Consider the following 24,213-nt stretch of genomic DNA (forward strand, 5'->3'; position numbering starts at 1 on the left):
CAAGAGGTGATAATCACTGTCAGTGATCCAAAGAGAAAGCCTGTATTAGTCATCCTTGTCTACCTATATTCCACTTTCTGAACACCTGCCCCAAGTGTGAAGAAACTTTCATTTTTCCTTCACTATCTGCCTTTTAATATTCTATATGTAACAGAATGGAACCTACATTTCACTGGCAGAAAGGAAAACGTACAATAAGTGAAATCTGGTCAAAATACAATTTGAGCTGTAATAATATGGTGAGTAATTTTAGAAACCAAAGACTGTTTTTTGCCTTTCCCATCATCATCCATGGCATATTATTCGAATGTTCCTGTTTCATAAATATTTTGGAAATCATGTGGCTTTGGGACTTCCTGAATTGTTGGGCCCCTGACATCGAAATATCCACTAACAGCTACGGCATTCTTCATTTCTAATTATAAAAAAGTTACGTTGACTGGAAAATAAAAACCATATATACACACACATAAAGGCACAAGGAAAAAACTCAGACCAATCCTACCCCAAAGGGATAATTGGTATTAACATTCTGAAGTACAATCCTCCGGTATTATTGCCATGCACTTGTGATTATATATATACATACACACTTCGATGAAATTAGGACCAACACTATGATCTTCAGCACTTCTGTTTACACATAACACCAGGAACGTCCTCCCACATCATTATGTTTCTAAAAGGACTTTTATTGACCACATAACTATTTCGTTCTACAGATGTCTCGCAGATCACTTCACAAATTTCCCCCATTAGATGCTGATAGTTGGTTCTACCATGTCTTTCCTGTGTAATCTTGGGCAAGTTACTTCAGCTGAGTCTGGGTTTCCGGGACTCTTGGATGTTGATAATGACTTACTACACCTCACAGGACTGTTGTGAAGATTAGACACGAATATGCAGGAAAGCGCAGTACCTGGCGCGTGTGAGCTGCCCCTGTATGTGTACCTGTTAGCTGCCCCTACATATACATGAGAAATACTCTTGTGCATGGTTTTCATGTGTACCACAACTGTGTTCCTAGGACAAAGCCCTAGAAGTGGCATTGCAGAATCAAAGGGTATGAACACTTACAAAGGATCCTTCAATATGTGTTCCCTTCCAGAAGACGTAATAATTTATACTTCCATATTATCTGTGCATTTTCCTATGCCCTTGCCAACATCTGGTATCATTTTTTTTTTTTAATCTTGACAATTTGATAGGTCAAAAAGCTTCTACTAACATTTCTGTGAATACTGATGGGACTAAAATTTTTTCACATCGGTAGCCATTTCTATTTTTTCTTCTCTAAATCACTTATTGTTTATTGTGGTGGGTTCTTTGCTTTAATTTTTGTCCACTTTTCTCTCGTGGGAACATCTTTTTCTCAATGATCGGGAAGGATTTCGAGTAGAATGAGGAGAGACCTCTTTGTCTGTAATGTTGTAAGACCCTGGCCCCCAGGCTGTCTTCACCTTCTTGAAGACCAGAAATCTAATTTTCACATAGACAAATCTACCAACTGGTTGTTTTTTTAGGACTTGTTTCCTCTTTCAAGTTTCAGAATGCCTTCTCCATTTTGAAATCCAATGGCCAACTATATTTTATTCTAGTATTTTTAGGTTTTATCTTATCTCTTTTATCAATAATCCATTTTAGAATATGATGGAAGCTTACAGTAAATTGTAATAAGACAGAAAGCTATCCATAAAACGAATTCTCTATCACCACAGACACTTCTGAAAATCACAATATTTATGGGTACTTAACGTTTACAGAGTGCCTGATTTAAAACAAAAACAAGCTTTGATAAATGACCTGCAAATCCTATCTTTTGACTGGATAACTGTGATGGAGTCAAGATCACTTTCACTTTGACTTAATGGAGACAAAAGACCAGACTCTAAACTTGGACACATGCTCAATTTCTTCCAGCCAGAAACTCTTTAGATGGTGCAGGTTGTTCAAAGGTAAGATTTGGCTGGGGAATATTATGAAGTTGCTGGCTCTCTTTCATCATACTCACAATCACACATAAACCAACTCCCTGTCTGTCCATGCATCACAGAACGCAGTCTCTTCTTAATTCTTCCCTCCACCAAAAACGTTAAGTTTTTGGGGAGCCTTCTTTCCCCCAGAAGCATACACACTTACATGACAGGATGAGAAATAAAAGACACAAATAAGTTGCTTGAAAAATCAGAAGCATGCCACATGTAGCAAATAAAGCAAATCTAGCCTTTCCATTGGAGAGAGAATTGTGCTGACAAACCGGAATTTAGTGAAGACAGATGAGCTGCCACGTTATGCCTTTCGGAATTTCTGAATAACTTAAAATATAATTCACAGAAAAGCATTCTTTTTGAGAGAGAATAATCTGAACAAATCTGACAAACACGTAACAAAATAAGGTTCCAGGCCATGCGGTCATTTAAAAAAAAAAACAGAGTTTAGAGGAAAATGTCCAATATTTTACAATGAGGAACACACAAAGCAGTCAGCTGATTTGAAATCTTCATGCATTTCAGAAGCAAAATGGAAGTTAGAGATGCAACTGTGGTCTGAACAATACTTACAAGATAACAAGTTTACCCGACTTTTCTAAATTTCCAAGCAGCTAACAATTAAGAAAACAAGAGACATTCATTGATTTGCAAATGTTTGCTACAAATAACACCACAAAACACAAACAGAATCTATTATTGTGACCCACACAGTACATTTTCCCCTCATTTGGGAAAAAAAACAAAAACAAATAAATGCTGCCAGAGACTAAGGAGCTGTGCTCTAAAACATGATATACAATAGTATCAAATTAAAGAAAGCCAAAAAATAGGAAGAACTACATGGCACACCGGACCCAATTGCAATTAATACAATTATGGATTTTTGGCATATATATTGAATCAGTTAGCGTTTCAGTTTAGATGTGTCATGCATGCAACTTAATTGTTCAAGAGAGAGTAGTAGAGTTTTGCAAGTGCAGAATCCAACAAGGAAAGTACAGGATGGGATGGTATCAAGCTTGGAGGCAGAGCAAGTGCACACACACATAGTCGCCTAGGTCCAGCCCCGCTGCCCCGATTCTACACCCACCCACACACACACACATGCACACACACGCGCGGTCCCAGGGCCTGCCACACTCACTCGGTGCACAGAGACTCATGGCACGGCAATGCGGCGCAGACCACCACGACACCCTTGGGGGTCAGGAGGCCTGGGGTGGTCTGGCTGCTCAGCCCCAACAGTCAACAGCAAGCACTCAGCAGCCATTTCTCCGGGGTCACCACACTGCAACCCGCAGCGGAATTAGGGACATGGGCTCAGGGCGTTTCCCTACCCTGGGAGGTGAGTGTGCATGAGTAGCAGTGAAGGTGTGCTAGAAGAGAGCCAGTTCCTAAAAACCTCAGCACATTCCCTGCTTTCTCTCATCGCTGCAGGAAAGGGCACAGACTCTATCATCAAACTCTACCTGCCAGAAAACCAATCACAATTTCATAGAGAGCGGATAACACGTGACAGCTAGCTAGAATGCTTCAAAGCTAGAACTATTTTCACACCACATTCACTTTCCACATCGTGAAACGCTGTTCTAATAAAATAAATTTGCACGGACACAGCACGTGGTAGGCATATCCCTCTGGACCCTGAGTACAAGTTTCATTCTCTTAAAATGTAAAGAGGACAGATGCTAACATGATGGCAATAATTTTACACAAATAAAATGTTAGAGTTGTGCCTAGGATGTATTCCTTTGCTAGAGAATCAGAAGAGGGGGATGGGGAAGACGGGCTAGGTGGGGAAACTTAGTGGGGATGGACATTCAACTCCCAAGTGCTCTCTTCAGCACTAACCTTGAAAATGTTCCTGAAATGTATTAATTTTCGAACACGTCCAAGCTAAAGACAGTGTGACCTCTCTTTACCAACTTAAGGTCCTATCTTACCTCAGGGCCACATGTGAAAAGGCTGGACTGAATCTGTATGACCTGAGCGGCCATGCTTTCCTTGGCCTGTGGAAGAACAGTGAGCGGGCTGTGGGGACACATCTCTGGAGCCCGTTCTGCTGACTGCTAGCTAGGTGAGGCCTGCTATGGAGGGCTTTCCACTGACCTCAGCTTCCTCACCTGGAAAATGAGGAACTCTCCCTTACGACCTCAAAAACTGTTGTGAGGATTTAGGGAGTTAAACACAACAGCGCCGAGTACGGTACGTGGCATCTAGAAAGAAAGTAAGAAATCTTCCCTACTTCCCTGTGCACGTGTCTACGTGTCCAGTCTGCTACCCATTCAACAAGAGTAAAGTCAATATTCAGAATATCAGCTCTATGTTTTGGTTTATCACTGTGAGACCGGAACCAACATGTTCTAATTAGCAGAATCTCTTACTTGTGTCCCAGTTTAGCGGAGGTGTACTGAAGTCTTTCTGTAGGGAACAGTTTTAAGTGCCAGTGCTCAGAGTAAGGATGGGTCAGAATATGGCCACATTTATGACAAATACCCTCTATGCGTCCCTTCAGGAATGTTAGCTGTCTTGCCCAGGCAGAAGACTGGGACCCAGAGGGTATAGCACCAAGATGAGGAAAGAGAAAGAGAAACCAAGCAAAGCTCAGACACCCGGAGAAGGGCCATAGGAAAATAAGAACACACAGTCTGGCTGGTAGGATGGTAGTTCTAAAATTATCCCAAGAGAAATAAAAAATAGTAATAATAAATAAAAAAATAAAATAAAATTATCCCAAGAGAGATGTAAGAAAGGGTAAAAACAGAGATAGGAAGGACACTGCGCCTGGCCAGGGATCATCTCACACGATATCACACCTTTTCATGTGAGGCCTAACAAAGGGGACGGGGCTCACCAACATTTGATGGGGGGAAGAAAGGTGGCTAAACTGAGTTTCAGGCTAACAGTTAACAAAAAAATCACTACCCATCTCCCAGTTCCCCTAGTTCCAAATAGAAGGTAACCTTTCTTGTTAAACATTACACAGGCATCCTTGTTAAATCTGCTCTGAGTCCCCTTGTTTTCAGCCAATTCCTTTGCCAGAACTGAAGTGCCTCTGTGTCTGCACAACTACTTCCCACAATGCACGGTGATGGTCTCTTCTCCTGGTGGGATCACTGACACACACACACACACACACACACACACACACACACACACACACACAAAATTCCTAAGAATCTGGCTACAGCTGCCCATTCACCTCCCTCTATGTGAACGCCTTTGTGAGGAGTTCATTCACTCTCTCCCAAACATGAACACTGCCGGGTATCGATCTCTGCCCACAAAAAGGGTTGCATCAAGTCCACTTTTATAATTCCAAAGGCTTAGGAAGCAGTTTAATTTCACATTAAACTCCATTAGACCCAACGTTATCCATTTCCTCTGCTAAACTCTCAAATTACCTATTTTTGTCAATGGTTCTCTATATGTCAAGCCAGAAATGTCAAACTCTCTCTTTCTCCCACTCAAAATCCTATCAATTCGCCTTTCTCAACAATGCTCATAGTCATCTGGACCCACCTATTCTCTTTAATGTTACTGATGATCATTCTTTGATATAACTCCTCCAACCATTTCTATGCTCACAAATGAGAGTACATAACATTTAAAAAGCACCGCAGTAAGTCTTTTAAAACATGTGACATTTTTGATCCCTTGTGTGCTATTATTTTTTTATAATTATTATTGTTTTTTTAAAGCACATACCTCTTTTGGTAAAGACACTAATTTATTTCTGTCTGCATTCAAGTTGCTCAACTTCTTAAGTTTTCCAATGCTCTTAGGTAAAGTCTGTTAAAGCAACATTTTAATTATTAATTTAATACATTTTTTTAACATGACTCACAGTAAAACAGATCTTTTCAAGGATTTAAAGAATATAATCTCATCCAGCAAGAGACATAATAGTTCTTTCTGAATATCGGATAGGTCACAGCTCATTTGGAAGATGCAGAATTAAGTATTTTGCATTTTTGTTAAAACCAGAGTATGTTTCAATGAAATGAAGTCAAAGGCACAGACCTGGAAACAGAGAAACACGTAGTAAAGAAGTAACGCTCTTCAATCTAAGGAAGAATTTTCACCTCAAGATTCATCCCTTCATTGCCTGCACCTTGGAGAACACACTGGGAGAATGGCTTGGATGACCCGGAAGCCAGAAGGCTGGGGGGACCAGAATCCTGAGCAGGGGTGCTGTGAGGCTGGGGGAAGGGCAGGCGGCATGGGGACAGGAGCAAGGTGAGCAGGGCTGGGAGGTGGGGCGTGCAGAGCCCTCTAGGAACCAGGTGGGGCCCTGGTGGAGGGGAGAGCTTCAGCGCTCTGCTGGAAGCCAGGGGCGAATGTTATGTTTATAGCTGTTACGATAACTATCTGTAAGCCTAAAACCATAAACGAGCATCAGAAGACTGGGGCACTTCCACTACACCCACCAGAGGAGGCTGCCTGAGCTGGCTGAGGAGAGATGTGGCTGGGCTCCCGCACCAGCTCTGTGTCCTACCCACTCGTGCTGTCTTTCTGCTCTCTCCACCTCAAGAGCACTGCTTACTGTTTTTATGAAGAAAGAAAAGAGAAGAGGAAAAAGGAGCAGGGAGAGTAGGGTAGGAAATACAGTGACAAAGAAAGGTAGGAAAGTACGGTGAAGCAAACATAGCTGCTAGAAGACAAAGAAGAGAGGAGAAGGAGAGGATGGAGTGATCAGTGAGAGCCTGGCGAAAGCAGAGAGAGCAGCCGGAAGGGAGCGGCAACAGAGATCTGCTGTCATCCTGATAACACCCCTCCCCCCCCAGGTGGCTGATGCCAAAGCTTCACCCTTGGGAGGATGGGGTAGCCCGGGCCAAGTGAGGGACACCTGCAGCTACCGACACCCCCAATTTCTAGGGTGGGGTAAGATCTCAATTCCACGCTCAGCCCCACAAAGAGCACTCATCCCCCCAGTCCCACCAAGGCTTTTCGCAGGCAAACACCATTTTCTCCCCTTCTCTCTCTGTCTCTTTCCATTTGTTCGAAGAGCCCTGAGAGAAGGTTTCCTCCGGCGGTCCTCGGACACCATGGCAGAGGCATCAGCACATCCACGGATGGTGGCTCATCCCCATCCCTCACTGGAGACCTCTGTCAGCGGATCCTAACTACCACTCTCTTCACTTAAGCAGGTTAAAAGCCAATCATCTTTATGTCCTGCATTTGCTTTGAAGTCCATGTTTTTAGATGTAACGTAAGAAAATTTCCACATAGTCCACCCCAATTATGAGTAAGCAGACTCTACCCTAGTAAGTCTCTATGATACAGAAACCACACTATACGTATCCATTTGAATGTGCAGCCCACACTCACCAGGAGCCGGTTTTCTGTAAGAACTAATTCAGTGAGGCTTTCACAGTCCCCAACTGCTTCAGGCAACTGTGTGAGTCTGTTCTGATCCACCTTCAAGATCGACAGTTTCTTTAGTTTTCCTGTAAAAGCATTATTTCAACTCATTAGTTACAACTGTCTTCCTAATCATCACTTGGTATCTCTTATCTGTTCTTTTTTGTCTTAAATAGTTATTTTTTTTCCTCACTTGGCTTTTCACATTATGAAACCACATCTTTCTCATTTAGATCACTAAAGGTGGAGAGTTAATTTTGTCAGAACATCAAAAACAGTCAGCAATTAGAAACAAATCATTTTAAAAGTCACTACATAAAAAAATCGTATCAAAGCCAGAAACTTTACAGAAAAACAAACAGCTAGCTCTTGACAGATCTTTGAGAACAGGAAATGTTTCGTGTACAAAGGACAGAGACTTTCATCTTACTCCAAGAATCATCCTCACTAAAAACAAAAAATAAAGTGTGGTTTATTCTATCACCTGGGAGTGAAAGTGGCTTGGTGAAGGCTTCTGTAATGAAGTGGTTCTAGGTGTGCAGAATAAAATGGAAACCTCTGAAACGCCACATGATGAACTGAGGGCAGGAAGAGTGGATTTTCTGGTGGTGCCCGCAGGCCATGGAAGAGAGGAATGGGGTGACCACAGCTTCCTCAATGTCCCCACTGAGTGAAGGAAATCCTCAATCTTTTGGATTCTCATGTTCAACTATAATTCAAGGAAGGAACCTAGAGAGCAGATATCCTTCATTATCTACTGAGAGAGGCTGGCATGGGGACACTGTCCCCAGGAAAATCAGAAAATGGCCTCTCTCTTAAAGGAGACGTAAAGCTAGAGAAAGGAAAATGTTGAAAAAATTAACTTGCCTTGCGTGTTGTCACAGAGCAGGGCAGGAGAACTAACAGATTCGTAAGCTCTTTATTTAGCATCGTCAATAAGCTACTAACACTGTCCCCAGAGGGTTTCCACCTGTCCTCACCGGCAGGAGAGGCACTGACCTTCTCCACAGAGCACACTGAATTGAACCGATAGCTCTCCCTCCAACTGAGGAGTCTCCTTAACAGTATTACTGGCAAGTGGTCTTGCTGCCTCTCCTTGAACACTTCAAGTCACAGGGCACTCATCCCTTCACTAAGCAGCCCAGACTAACTGGTAACCAATATTTCATTTATATCCTTTCCTTGCACCTGTCTGAACTAGAAGATGCAGTAACAAATCGACTTCTCTTCTACAGGACGGCCTCTCAAATGCTTGAAGTCAGCCATCTCACGCCTCCTACTTCCTATGCCCAGCAACCAAACGTCCCCAGGTCCTACAACTGTTTTATTATCATTCTCACCGACCATCTCTACCCGGAGTCAAAATCCCCACCAATTTTCCAAACAGTGTGAACCAAAAGGCAACATCTGTGTTCCTGCCCTGTTGCAACGATCAGCTACTGCTTTCATCTTGACCAAATACCAGAAAGAAGTGGTCCTCTGTCATACAGCTTTTCCAACTACTGAAAATCTTTTACAAACTTTGATATTTTGAATAAGAGTTAAACAAAGGTCAAAGTCAGCAATCCTATGTTAACCACGTGGTTAAACACAGTTTCTTACAACCTCTAAGTGGCTTTGCTATGGTGGAGCTCCTGGTCCATGTCTGTTTATACCTTCCCTGTGTTTATTTTCTCACACGGGACTGAATGCCTTTATGGTAAAGGAAATGTCTGGACTAATTTATTTTAAAGGAAATGGCATAGAATGGTTAAAGGAAAAGATTATTCTCAATGTACTAGAAAAGGCTCAACTCAAACACACCATTCTCCCCAGGTCATGCGATAAGGTCAGAGTCACTTTCTCATAAACTATTTAGGATGCTCACTTAGAAATTTCTTAGAGACTTGCTCCCATGTCTGAAACATATCTATTATTCAGACTAATCTCTACTGAAATTGCTGAGACAAGATGCAGAAGAGACAGAGGAGTCAACACTTAGAAGTAATCATACCTATAACTGCTACCAAACTAGGATGACAGAAATACTTGCCTATCGAGAAACTTCAATTGCATTAGATGTTCTCCGCATTATTTCTTTAAGAACAAATAAATGACATGGAGACTAAAGAAGCCACATCCCCAGCGTCTGAGAGTGGTGACCAAAGGATCAGAGTGAGCTCCAAAGGCCCGAGACAACAGCCAGCATCTTTAGTAGGGAGTTACTTTCCATACTTACCGATGCCATCCGGAATCATTTCTAGTAAGTTCTGGGAAATGACTAAATCCGTTAATGAAGTCAGGCCACTGATTTCTTCAGGAAGTCTTTCCAACCTGTTTTCAGAGACATCTAAGCACAGCAGGTTCTTCAGATTTCCTATTTCCTACATCAGTGACACAGAAAAAGAGGCTCATGCTTAAACCTGCCACAGTACAGAGGAATTTCTTACAGTGATTTTTCACAGTCAAATCCCAAAGTCGTCCCGAGGATGTTTCTTCAGCGTTTATCTGTATGAGAAGGCTGGAGTAAATTTCCAGACCCCTTTCCAGTGCAAACGGGAAGCTGTGAAAATCACAGACACGGAGCTGGGAGGGATGCCAAGCTCTCCAACTTCAGGCAGGCGAGGAATCATTCCCACTTAACAGATGAAGAGACTGGCACCAAGAGAGAACAAATGGCTCTACGGTTACATAATTTAAAAAAAAAAAAGGAGTCTAGAATCCTGCTCTTCAAGTTTGGAATCAATCACTTCAATAAGCAGCTTATACTTCAGGGTGACCCTGAGATTTTCTCTGTTAAGAAACCATCTACTTTATATCTCCCATTACCGGTAGTACTTGTCAGAACAAACATCAATGCAGCTATACCCCAGCAACACTGGGGCATCCGGACCCACTGACGCCTTTAACCTCAACAGAAGAGAGTAGCATCCTGCTTTCAAAGGAAACAGACTATCCCAGGAGCAGGGAAAGTACCTCAATGAGTCTAATATTCTGCTCAAGAGATATCCTACCTTCCATTCACAAAATGCAGTTTCTCTCTTATACTTGCCTCCCCTTTGCCCTGCCACTGCCACTGTATTAAATTCCTCCGGTCATTATCTTCCACCTGGACCGTTAGCTCTGATCCTCATACTCCCTGGCCAAGTCTGTGCTACAAACTCTTGTTTCTGTATTTCCCTCCTGGAAACATAGCTAGCTATAGGTATGTAATCAGACCACCCTTCTACTAAAAACATTAAAATGTCATGTGGCTCCTTAATATCTACACAAGTACAAATCCTTCAATCTATACTTACTTTGGTCTGATCTATTCTTTCCAGCTTCTCTCTTACCTAATACGCACCCTATGGACACGCCCCTGTAATTCCTGTCTGTAGGAAACCAGACTGCCTTTCTACTAATTTCAGGCCTGATCCTTGAAGGTGTTCTTTTTCATTAATTCATTTTAACAATGCTTTTGTATCCTTTTCTTTCTGTCATCCATGATGACAGGAAAGTAATTCCAATTATTTAGACTATCTGATGAGTTGAGTCCTGGTTTAACAGAAGTTTATAAAGAGGGATGAATGAGACGTTTAAATAACCATTTACAACAAGATCACTGGAATTATAATTTTTTTGTGTTCAGGATGTGGCATTTTGTATTCGTACACAATCATTTATGTATATCTGTACACACACACACATATTCTTTCCCCATCATGCCCCAGAGCTGGTGTATTACTTTCCTGATAATCTCGTAGTATTTTTATTCCCTATCTGGTGACTCCCAAAGTAACCTGAATTCTCCCAACCAGGATTTCTCATAATTTCCTAGAGAAATCTAGATATTAATCAAACCTTCACCCATATCGGTTGCTAATCTGTCTCCTTTCCCCAAATGCAGCCAAGACCTTAGAAAGAGACTGCAGTTAGTTCCTTCCTTCCCTTAGTTGTGAGTGAGGTCCTCATACTTCCAGTGCTGTAACTACAGCCATAACATGTTACTGAGTACTTTCTCCTAGAGTCAGACCTCCTGCATTAACACGGCATTCCTCACCTAAAGTACACAGCACCAGCACACCTGCTCCAACCAGCTGAGCATCTGAACTGCTTTAAAATACCGGCACCTAGACCATCATGAAATATACCTGGACTTTAAAGACTGGCTGTAAGATATAGCAAAGAATACAATTCAGTAATAGTTAGACAAAACCTAAGTAACGGGAAAATGCTTGGTTTTTTTTTTTTTTTTAAGATTTTATTTATTTGCGAGAGAGAGAATGAGAGACAGAGAGCATGAGAGGGAGGAGGGTCAGAGGGAGAAGCAGACTCCCTGCTGAGCAGGGAGCCCGATGCAGGACTCGATCCCGGGACCCCAGGATCATGACCTGAGCCAAAGGCAGTCGCTTAACCAACTGAGCCACCCAGGCGCCTCAAAATGCTTGTTTTTTATTGTTGGGTTTGTTGGCTTCTGTTTCTCTCTCACCTAAGTAGAAGGCAAGCCTGCTTACTAGGGCTCCATAAGATGATTATGTATATAGGAGTGTATGCAGACTCCATTTCATTTGGAACACGGTTCTCACATTTGGTAATAGTCGGAAAAACCTGAACGCCATGACAAAACAGCTAAACCATAAGCAGTACTTGCAAAAATTTTGAAATAAAAGCTTTTGGGGCGCCTGGGTGGCTCAGTTGGTTAAGCGACTGCCTTCGGCTCAGGTCATGATCCTGGAGTCCCTGGATCGAGTCCCGCATCGGGCTCCCTGCTCGGCAGGGGGTCTGCTTCTCCCTCTGACCCTAACCCCTCTCATGCTCTCTGTCTCTCATTCTCTCTCTCTCAAATAAATAAATAAAATCTTTAAAATAAAAAAAAAAAAAAAAAAAAAAAAAGAAATAAAAGCTTTTAACATTTCTTTGACATCAACTATTACGGAACAGAATGTGGTTACAATCTTCCCAAAGTACTTGACACATCACAAAGAGTGGCAGAAATGGATACCATCTAAGAATCAGGGGTCCTGGCAATTTACAAATTTGCTGGGCTTGAAGTAAGCCATGTGGGGAGCATGGATGAAATAAAATACAGACTTCACAAACTAAAGGATGTATTTGCTATCTTTAGAAATGGTGGGTTGAGGCTTTCAATTTTTCTATGGCAATGTAGTATGATGAATGCTTAATATTTTATCAAATGTGCTTTTTCAACCAATGTTTTTGGTTTTCAAGATCCCCCTTATAGAAAATTTCACGCAGAAGCAGGGAATACATGAGTGGTGTCTGTGGTTGTTTTATAATTTGGGGGAAACAATGTGAAATCACCACCTACCTGAGGTAATTCTGACAGCTGATTCCCATCCAACCAGAGATCCTTTAGATGTAAGAGAGCTCCAATTGATTCTGGCTAAAACAAACAAACAAAAAATAATGTTATGGTAACAAAGATCCAACGTTTAGTCTTCCACTAAGAAAGAATCCCAATTCAACAGTTAATAAATGGGTACTATAGAGGATGTTTGTTGGGACTTCTCCAATACAAGTCCCCCATCCTAAAAGCACTCCCAAAGCTCTCTAATAATGCCGGTGGTTTCCATTTCTGCCGCTCATCTCGAGTCCTGAGCCTCCCCACCCCCACATCGTAATTCTCGACCTGTGTGAACTGAAGCACATTCTCTAATGTTGCCAAGCTGTATCTGTGAGAATACATCCCTAAAGATCTCCCCTAAAGTATGTTTTGATCACACCTAAGGGCAAAATTAAATCTAAATCTCTCTTCAATACAGACTTACCAAATTATATATCTCATTGTTTCCTAAATCAAGTTCTTCTAGTCTCCGCAGCTGGGTAAGAGAGCTATAAAAAATTAAAAAAAAAAAAAAAGAAGAAGAAGGAACCCTTAGAGAGTACTTAGAAATGCTGAGCAATATGGTATTCCTCACTCGGACTCATTTCCAAAACTAAGACTCATTTGGACTGCATGGCTGTAAATATTACCAAGGAAAAACTATTAATGGAAGGCTGGCATCTCCCAAACTTTCCAAAAGACACAGAATCTCTTTTTGACAAAGTACTGTAGTACTTTTTTTTTTTTTTAATATTTGAAGAAATTCATGTAGTACAAAATCCCCTCTTATTTTGCCCAGAGACTCACTCAGGAAGATATGTAAGAAGATTCTCTCTCAGTTCCAGGGAAGCCAGGTTATAAAGACTACAAATGAACAAAAGAAAAGAAAATATAAGGAAAATTCCTGAGATCCTTCTTCCCATTCCCCCCCTTCATACATACACTCCACAAATAGCAATTCTTAATAAAAACCTCATACATCACTTCCTCCCAGGAGAAAAATTTCTATAACCACTATCCCTACCCTCATTAAAAACAACATACTCTCTGCCTCCCAAGTTTTAATATTAAAATTAAAAGAGAAGCATCATCAATGTAAGGCACCCTCATTTAAATACTTGTTACATTTAATACGTGAAAATAACTCAGTAGTCATCAAAGACGACCACTCCTGGGACCAAGACAGAAGCCAAATATGTGCTTCCAGACTTCAGAATGTCAAATATGTGCCGTTACCATAAAAAACAGTCATGTCTTTAATCTCACAAAGGTCAGAGTTCTTCTTCAAACATCAGTGAGAGACCATCCCTGTTTGAAAGTAGTGGGCATCTCAGTCGAGGGCCCATGTGCTCTACTTAAGATCACAAATTCAGGGCACCTGGGTGGCTCAGTCAGTTAAGCGTCTGCCTTCAGCTCAGGTCATCATCCCGGGGGCCTGGGATGGAGCCCCGCATCGGGATCCCTGCTCAGCGGGGAGTCTGCTTCTCCCTCTGCCCCTCCCCCCTCCTCTCATGTGCTAGCTCGCTCTCGCAAAAATAAGTAAATAAATAGAATCTTAAAAAAAAAAAAAAAAGATCACAAATTCACAGAGTACCTGGAAGCAACGGTATGGAAATGACGGCCATTTAAATGCATCAAGGACAGAGTAGTAACACACCTCACATGGTGCCCGTAACACAAGACTGATTCAGTATACGGGAGCTGTAATAAAGCTGCTTTTATTCCTATGAAAGGCCACAATGGCGCTCTTCTCTGCAGATTCTCCTGCCTCTCGGGTGTAATCCATGCCTATCAGGAGCATGGTGAGAGGAGACAGATGTTTTCCCCGGACACTGATTATCTGGGTCGAATCTTTGCAGGCAGTGGTGGCTCTGCCTCACCAGACACCTCACACGCCCAGGGGACGTCAGCACGGGCACGCGTTACTGATTCGGAAGGCAACGGATTCGTCTATTACTCCACCAGGCGCCGTACTAAGCTCTGCACCAGTCGCAAACTCAAGCTTTTGCTCATCTCACCACAGTAATGTCCAGATTTGGAGGACTTTTATTGTGTGAGCGCACAGAACACAAGGAGTCAAACATTATCCCAACACTCTAATCTGCCTTAATCCTCCATTCTCCTTCCAACATGAAAGCCAGAATCATGGGTACTAACAAAGCTGGTTTCATAACATCAGAAAACGTAAATTTGATTTGCACAAACAGTATATACACATATATGAAGCCTGTTTGCTTGAAAATGTATCTTAACTCGATGCTGAAATGCACAAAATCTGTGTCCTCCAATTTTAGAAAACTCAGTACTTCACAAAGTGGAAGAAAAACTCTTCAAAATATATTTTTTAAAAAAATTAAAATCCGTGCTAGTGATTATGAATGTAATGCTGACATTCTTAAGAAAAAAGTGTAGGCCAATGGGAAGTTGCAGCAATGTAGCTCTACTGGGCCATGTGTTCACACGGAAGACAGAAGAACTGGAAGGAGAGGGAGGTGAGAAGGAACCACCCAGTATCTATTTCCAAAAGCAACCTGTAGATGAGGGTGATAAGTAACTTTTGTGAAGCCTCTGTAAAAGCAAAACACTGAACAACAAAGGGCTTTGTTTTCAGTTTTCACGTAATCCCTGGCCAGTTTTATCAGGGAGGTAGTAATCATTTGGCTATTTTCACATTTATATTTTAACAATCACTGATGAAATTGTCATTTTATCTAGTCAACGTTCATTGCTTTCACACCAATTTTGACGCATGAAAGGCATACACTAATAAAAGAAGGAAAAAGTCCTTCTTTGTTTCACAAACTTTATTGGTAGGCATCACCAAATGCGCTCTTTAAAAGCAGTTTTCCTGGGATGCCTGGGTGGCTGTTGGTTGGGCATCTGCCTTTGGCTCAGGTCATGATCCCAGGGTCCTGGGATCGAGCCCCACATTGAGCTCCCCGCTCAGTGGGGAGCCTGCTTCTCCCTCTGCCTGCCGCTCCCCCTGCTTGTGTTCTCTGACAAATAAATAAATAAAGTCTTTTAAAAATAAAATTAAAAAAAAAAAAGGCAGTTTTCTGCAGGGCTTGATGCTGAGCCTTGTCCTGAGGCCTCCCGCCTGACCCGGGCCATCTGCCTGCCATCTCTGGCAGGAGGCGCACACAGCTCCTCACACACGTCATCTCTTGATTAGTAACAACCTAGCTGGGTGACGACAGGCCGGTGACACAATTAGGAACGTGGCGCTTTGTGAATTCCATTAGAAAGTGGCGAAGGCACAATTCAAGTCTGGTGGGAAGCCAAAGCTCCCGCCCTCACCCTACACCACCGTGAGGCATCTCAGGGGCCCTCCATTCTCTGGACTCTCTTTATAATTTCAGTTTTAAAAGCACCTATCAATACGGGGCAAATATGTCAGTCTTACCTTCTTAACCACACCCAGAACATGAGGATTTTTAGTGTTTTATGTCATTTTAAACATAGGGCACACATTTTTAAATTATCTTTACATTTTCTCTTGAGGATAAAAGGCACAAGCCACAGCTACTAAAAGCAAATAATGCTTAAGCAAAAATACCGCAAAAATGCCAGCAGACTTCCAGACGTACAGAACTTGATAACGTCCCGTTACAGAAAACGCACGGTGCCCACCACTACCATGTTAACACCCAAGTAGAACATCCTGTTAAGCAAAAAGGTTCTGATTCCAAAACTTCTTAATTTCCACTGGTTTTGGCCAGTGGGGGAAATGGGAATGTATACGCGTGTTACAACAAAAAATACTCAATTTTCGTAACTTTCCAAAATTCAAAAATTAATTTAAAACAAAGGATATAAAATAAGAGCTTTTCTGAGATAATACTTCCCCATAACTTTAGACTACGGTGAGCTGTGGGCACCGGCCAACTTTTAGAAAGATAAAAGTTGCATAGTCCCGGGGCAAGTACAGAATCCTACCAGCCCACTCCAAAAGGTGGTTCTCCAAACTGTTCTAGTAACAGCTGACATAAAATGATATCTGCCTAAATGCAGATTTAGACCAGAGAAATTAATATAAAACTGAATGAATAAATGAACAAATGAATGATCTCCCTTCCTAGCCTTTCAGAATACAGCATGCATCTTCAATCCAGATGTCAGGATAGTGCCTTTCCCATCAAGGAAACCTATTCAATGCAGCACAAACATCTCTGCCTCCCTTATAGCACCTAATAAAAAAACATGCTCTGGCAAGTGCTGGGGAGGGGGAGTCAGACTCAGTTCTGTCTGCTTCTGAGACCAGGCTCTCAATCCCTAGGCCAAGAGAAACAAGGAGACTCAAACTCCACATGCCTTTATCAGCCACTTCAGTTAAAATGTGATAGTATAGAGACCAAAGAAAGCATCGGGTGTTTCTAATATTTTTACAAATGTGAAAAAATGAGACACCTGAGATGCAAAATGAGAATTACTGGTCTTTAACACTTCGACCGCTAATAATGATACCAGCAGCTTACTATATGATAGATATTGTTGTAAGCCTTTTACAAGAACCAACTTTGTGGATGAGAAAACTAAAGCAGCAAAGTATTCAATAGTAAGTTTTCCTTCCACCTTCCTCCCTCATCTATCCAGTTTCCCACCAGTGAGACCCTTCTCACTGAAAATCACCCTTTTTTGTTACTCATATATTCATCCAGAGTTTTCTTTTATGCAAAGACAAGCAAGTATCCTCCCCATCTTCACATGTAAGTTATCCCACACACATCTAGGACTTTGCTCGCACAGATTTTTTTTTTTAATTTTTTTTTAATTTATTTGTCAGAGAGAGAGAGCGTACACAAGCAGGGGGAGTGGCAGGCAGGCAGAGGGAGAAGCTGAGCAGGGAGCCAGATGCGGGACTCGATCCCAGGATCCTGGGATCATGACCTGAGCCAAAGGCAGACGCTTAACTGACTGAACCACCCAGGAATCCCTGCTCACACAGATTTTTGTCTCATTTCTTATTTGTAAATATCAGTACTCTTTTTTTAAATAATTGCATAGTATATCACTTCTATAAACACCTTAATTTTTTTAACCATTCCCTCATTAATAGATATTTTACTCTTCAATTTTAATATCTGGCAAATTAAATTTCTGTGCAATACTGTTGGAGTGACTTCATCCCTTTCCTACAAAAAACATGATTTTCTACTCTCCCTGTAACACCTTCCCACCATTTCTACCACCAAATGGGGTAAAACAAAACAATAAGAACCACAAACAACTTAACGAGCTCTTACAGAAAAAGTATGTTGAAGCATTTCTTCTCAACACACTAATGCTTAATGTTTTACACAGTTCATGATAGCAGGGACAAAAGTTATAATGTAAGTCAGAATGTAGGCCATCTGTATTTTTAGGATTCTATTTCAGGGACTGGATGAGTGGTTACTTTAAAGAATTTACATCTGTTCTCCACTATACTTTAAAAATCCCCTTTTAATCCACTGGATTTTTTTTTTTCCATTTTGGTGGCCAAAATCATTAAGAAAGTAAAGAATAAAATAAACAGAGGTAGAACAAGCAGACAAATGGCAGTACACTATAAAACCATTAAAATATACAATCTATAAACATTCATGGCAATATTATTTGACTGGAGAAAACACTATTAGGGACAGGGAGAGTTTGCTCATATATTCATAAAATTTCTGCTTTTTAATATTTTTATTTTGTTAAAGATTTTATTTATTTATTTGACAGAGAGACATAGCCAGAGAGGGAACAAAAGCAGGGGGAGTGGGAGAGGAAGAAGCAGGCTTCCTGTGGAGCATGAAGCCCAATGAGGGGCTCCATCCCAGGACCCTGGGATCATGACCTGAGCCGAAGGCAGATGCTTAACGACTGAGCCACCGAGGTGCCCCAAATTTCTGCTTTTTTAATACCAATTAGTATTTAAGAAATCTCTGGTAACAAATTTCCTTATGTTGGTTTGCTCTAGAAACTTCCAAAAATCTTTATTTTTATTTTTGAAACAAACATTTTATAGAAATTCCTAGGCCTCACCATTACCTTGATCCCCAAACCAGACAAAGACCCCATCAAAAAGGAGAATTACAGACCAATATCCTTGATGAACATGGATGCAAAAATTCTCACCAAAATACTAGCCAATAGGATCCCAGTACATTAAAAGGATTATTCACCATGACCAAGCGGGATTTATCCCTGGGCTGCAAGGTTGGTTCAACATCCACAAATCAATCAACGTGATACAATACATTAACAAAAGAAAGAACAAGAATCATATGATCCTCTCAATAGATACAGAAAAAGCATTTGACAAAGTACAGCATCCTTTCTTGATCAAAACTCTTCAGAGTATAGACATAGAGGGTACATACCTCAATATCATAAAAGCCATCTATGAAAAACCTACAGCGAATATCATTCTCAATGGGGAAAAACTGAGAGCTTTCTCCCTAAGGTCAGGAACGCGGCAGGGATGTCCACTATCACCACTGCTATTCAACATAGTATTAGAAGTCCTAGCCACAGCAATCAGACAACAAAAAGAAATCAAAGGCATCCAAATCGGCAAAGAAGAAGTCAAACTCTCACTCTTTGCAGATGATATGATACTTTATGTGGAAAACCCAAAAGACTCCACCCCAAAACTGCTAGAACTCATACAGGAATTCAGTAAAGTGGCAAGATATAAAATCAATGCACAGAAATCAATGGCATTCCTATACACCAACAACAAGACAGAAGAAAGAGAAATTAAGGAGTCGATCCCATTTACAATTGCACCCAAAACTGTAAGATACCTAGGAATAAATCTAACCAAAGAGGCCAAGGATCTGTACTCAGAGAACTATAAAATACTCATGAAAGAAATTGAGGAAGACACAAAGAAATGGAAAAACGTTCCATGCTCATGGACTGGAAGAACAAATATTGTGAAGATGTCAATGCTACCTAGAGCAATCTACACATTCAATGCAATCCCCATCAAAATACCATCCACTTTTTTCAAAGAAATGGAACAAATAATCCTAAAATTTGTATGGAACCAGAAAAGACCCCGAATAGCCAGAGGAATGTTGAAAAGAAAAGCAAAGCTGGCGGCATCACAATTCCGGACTTCCAGCTCTATTACAAAGCTGTCATCATCAAGACAGTATGGTGCTGGCACAAAAGCAGACACATAGATCAATGGAACAGAATAGACAGCCCAGAAATGGACCCTCAACTCTATGGTCAACTAATCTTCGACAAAGCAGGAAAGAATGTCCAATGGAAAAAAGACAGTCTCTTCAACAAATGGTGTTGGGAAAATTGGACAGCCACATGCAGAAGAATGAAACTGGACCATTTCCTTACACCACAGACAAAAATAGACTCCAAATGTTTGAAAGACCTATATGTAAGACAGGAGTCCATCAACATCCTAAAGGAGAACACAGGCAGCAACCTCTTCGACCTCAGCCGCAGCAACTTCTTCCTAGAAACATCACCAAAGGCAAGGGAAGCAAGGGCAAAAATGAACTATTGGAACTTCATCAAGATAAAAGCTTTTGCACAGCAAAAGAAACAGTCCACAAAACCAAAAGACAACCGACAGAATGGGAGAAGATATTTGCAAATGACATATCAGATAAAGGGCTAGTATCCAAAATCTATAAAGAACTTATCAAACTCAACACCCAAAGAACAAAGAATCCAATCAAGAAATGGGCAGAAGACATGAACAGACATTTTTCCAAAGAAGACATCCACATGGCCAACAGACACATGAAAAAGTGCTCAACATCGCTTGGCATCAGGGAAATCCAAATCAAAACCTCAATGAGATACCACCTCACACCAGTCAGAATGGCTAAAATTAACAAGACAGGAAACGACAGATGTTGGCGGGGATGTGGAGAAAGGGGAACCCTCCTACACTGTTGGTGGGAATGCAAGCTGGCGCAGCCACTCTGGAAAACAGTATGGAGGTTCCTCAACAAGTTGAAAATAGAGCTACCATATGATCCAGCAATTGCACTCCTGGGTATTTACCCCAAAGATACAAATGTGGGGATCCAAAGGGGTACATGCACCCCGATGTTTATAGCAGCAATGTCCACAATAGCCAAACTGTGGAAAGAGCCAAGATGTCCATCGACAGATGAATGGATAAAGAAGATGTGGTATATATATACAATGGAATATTATGCAGCCATCAAAAGGAATGAGATCTTGCCAATTGCAACGACGTGGATGGAACTGGAGGGTGTTATGCTGAGCGAAATAAGTCAATCAGAGAAAGACATGTATCATATGACCTCACTGATATGAGGAATTCTTAATCTCAGGAAACAAACTGAGGGTTGCTAGAGTGGGGGGTGAGGTGGAGGGATGGGGTGGCTGGGTGATAGACATTGGGGAGGGTATGTGCTATGGTGAGCGCTGTGAATTGTGCAAGACTGTTGAATCACAGATCTGTACCTCTGAAACAAATAATGCAATATATGTTAAGGAAAAAGAAAAAGAAAAGAAGATAGCACGAGGGGAAGAATGAAGGGGGGAAATCGGAAGGGGGAGACGAACCATGAGAGACAATGGACTCTGAAAAACAAACTGAGGGTTCTAGAGGGGAGGGGGATGGGAGGATGGGTTAGCCTGGTGATAGGTATTAAAGAGGGCACGTTCTGCATGGAGCACTGGGTGTTATGCACAAACAATGAATCATGGAACACTACATCAAAAACTAATGATGTAATGTATGGTGATAAACATAACAATAAAAAATTAAAAAAAAAAAAAAGAAAGAAATTCCTAGGCCTCAAAAAAAGAGCAGTAAGATTTATTCCTCTCAGGCAGCATGCACTAATACAATATAGGTAAGCAGCCTGGTCCTAGGCCTTATTAGTAAGGCCCACTCAAATTAAGGTCATCATTCCCAAGCGTAGCACACACAAAATTGGACCCACATGCTCTATTTCAACCTGCCAGGGAACCCAGGGCCTATCTACTTGCTCTACTTCTATTAGCAAATTGCATAATTAAATGTTTACTGATAATAACCATTTTGTGACTGACAGCTACATTCTGGGCACTGTGCCAGTCCATTTTATATATATATATTCCTTCTCCTGTAAGAATGCTATTTTTTGAGGAGCAGATTCAAACAGAGATATTTGGATATATTTAGACTAACTTACTTTTTGTTCTTTTTTTTTTTGAGGGTATGTTTCTTTAATGGCCAAGGACAGGGTATCTCATGGAGACAGATACATAAAGACAAATGCCCCCAGATGGAAACAGAGGCTTCCCGGATTCTCAAAATTCTCTAAGAGTTCCCACTGGAGCCTTATAACCTCTCAACCGTGCTCCCACTCCTCATGAACTGAAGGTCTTGGAGGCTCTGGCTATGTGTACCCGCCTTGTTACCAGGTTTGAGTAACTGAGGCAAAATGACCTCAGCATGTTACTCATAAGGCTACATTAGAGAGTATTTCCTGCAAGAATAAACTAGGTCAGTCTCCCAGGTACAGTCTGTTCCTTCAGCAACACCAGGTTTCAAGTTGGCCTAAGGATCTATCACCACTACCTAATTCTAAAAAACGGTCATCACCCAAAAAGAATCACGCCCTTAAGTTATTCCTTATCCTGGCCCTGCTACCCCCAACCTTATCCGCCCCTGGCCCCAGGCACTGGCAATCACTAATCTAACTTCTGTCTCTATGCATTTGCCTGCATTGGATATGTCATTTGAATGGAATCATACACTATGTGGCCTTTTCTATCTGGCTTCTTTTACTTAACATGTTTTTAAGGTTCATCCTGTTGTAGCATGTATCGGTACCCCAATACTTCTTTGGCTAAATATTTCATTAGATGAATATACCACATTTTGGTTATCAGTTCATCACTGATGGAAATTTGAGCTGTTTCCACCTTTTGGCTATTATGAATAAAAGCAGCTATGAACATTCATGCACCAGTTTTGTGCAGGCGTGTTTTAAATTCTCTTTGGTAGTGGAATTGCTGGGCTACATGGTAACTATGTTCAACTTTTTGAGGAAGGAGCTGCTCCCTCAAGTGAGGGGCATGGATCACTTTACATTCCCACCAGCAATGGATGAGGGTTTCAGTCTCTACACATCTTCACCAACACCTGTTTTGTTTTTGTTTTTTTTTATTTAATTAGAGTTAGTGGGTCTAAAGTGGTATCTCACTGTGGTTTTGATCTGCATTCACCTGATAACTAAAATGATGTTGAACATCTTTTTATGTGATTACTGGCCATTTGTATATCTTCTTTGGACAAATCTCTTTGTCCATTTTTATTTTTTTTAATTGGGTTATTTATCTTTCACTGTTGAGTTGTAGGAGTTCTCTATATATTCTGGATACAAGACTCTTATCAGATACATAATTTGCAAATATTTTCTCCCACCTGTACGTTTTCTTTTCACTTGAGAGTGGACTCTGATGCACAAAAGTCTTTAATTGTGATGAAGTCCAAATTTATCCATTTTTTTCTTTGTTGTGTGGGCTTTCAGTGTCACATCTAAGAAACCACTGCCTAATCCAGTGTCAGGAAGATTTACCCATTTTCTTAATAAGAGTTTTACCTCTTACATTTAGGTCTCTGCTCCATTTAGAATTAAGTTTTGTATGTGGTATGAAGTTAGGGGTGGGACTTCATTCTTTCGCATATGGACGGTCAGTTGTCCCAATAGCATCTGTTGAAAAAACTATCCTTCCTCACTGAACTCTTCTGGCACTCCTGTCAAAATCCAGTTAATTATAAATGCAAGGGTTTATTTCTGAATTCCCAATTCTATTCCAGTGAATTCTGTCCACCTTTATGCCAGTACGATACATGTTGATCACTGAACCTTGCTAGTTAAGTTTTGAAATCTGGAAATGTGAATCCTCCAATTTTGCACGTCTTCTTTAAGACTGTTTTGGCTATTCTGGGTCTTTTATATCTCCATCTGAATTTGGAGATCAACGTGTCAATTCCTGCAAAACAAAAAAAAAAGCCAGCTAGAATTCTGATGGGGACTGAGCTGAATCAATAGATTTGGAGAGTATTGCCATCATAACCATACTAAGTCTTCTCATTCATAAACATGGGATGCCTTTCCATTTATTTAGGTCATTTTTACCTTCTTTCAACAATGTTTTGTACTTTGCAGTATACGTGTCTTACATTTCTTCTGTTAAATTTACTCCTAAGCATTTCATTCTTTTTGGTGCTTTATAAAGGGAACTGTTTTCTTAATTGCATTTCTGGTTTGTTCAGTGCTAGTATATGAAAATAAAACTGATTTTTACATTTTAATCTTGTATCCTGTAATCTTGCTGAATTCATTTATTAACTCTAATAGCTTTTTGTGGATTCCTTAGAATTCTCGCTATATAAGAGCATGTTCATCTGCAGGCTAACCTATTTTTGAAAAGTAAAAAATTCAGTGTGGGATTTACTTCAGTAGAAACTGATACAACTGATCTCAAGAAAAATATGTCGCTAGCATGTTTTTTGAAAGACAAACTCATTCACACTTTGTACCAACATTTGAAAACTCCTTAAAGCAAAAGTATCCTTCCTGG

General features: G+C 41.0%; 1 protein-coding gene across 1 annotated transcript in view; it reads right to left on the minus strand.

Annotated features, from left to right (window-relative positions):
• The window catches only part of LRRC1 (leucine rich repeat containing 1), a 128,362-nt gene that overhangs the window by 15,754 nt on the left and 88,395 nt on the right, over positions 1-24,213 (minus strand). The window contains exons 5-10 of the mRNA XM_078055231.1: positions 13,468-13,524; positions 13,106-13,169; positions 12,646-12,720; positions 9,574-9,718; positions 7,323-7,441; positions 5,700-5,783 (exon numbers count right to left, since the gene is read on the minus strand). Of these exons, the coding sequence (XP_077911357.1) occupies positions 5,700-5,783; positions 7,323-7,441; positions 9,574-9,718; positions 12,646-12,720; positions 13,106-13,169; positions 13,468-13,524 (544 nt within the window). The remainder of the gene's footprint in view (positions 1-5,699; positions 5,784-7,322; positions 7,442-9,573; positions 9,719-12,645; positions 12,721-13,105; positions 13,170-13,467; positions 13,525-24,213) is intronic.

Source organism: Halichoerus grypus, chromosome 9 (genome assembly GCF_964656455.1).
Source record: "Halichoerus grypus chromosome 9, mHalGry1.hap1.1, whole genome shotgun sequence".
Taxonomy (NCBI): domain Eukaryota; kingdom Metazoa; phylum Chordata; class Mammalia; order Carnivora; family Phocidae; genus Halichoerus; species Halichoerus grypus.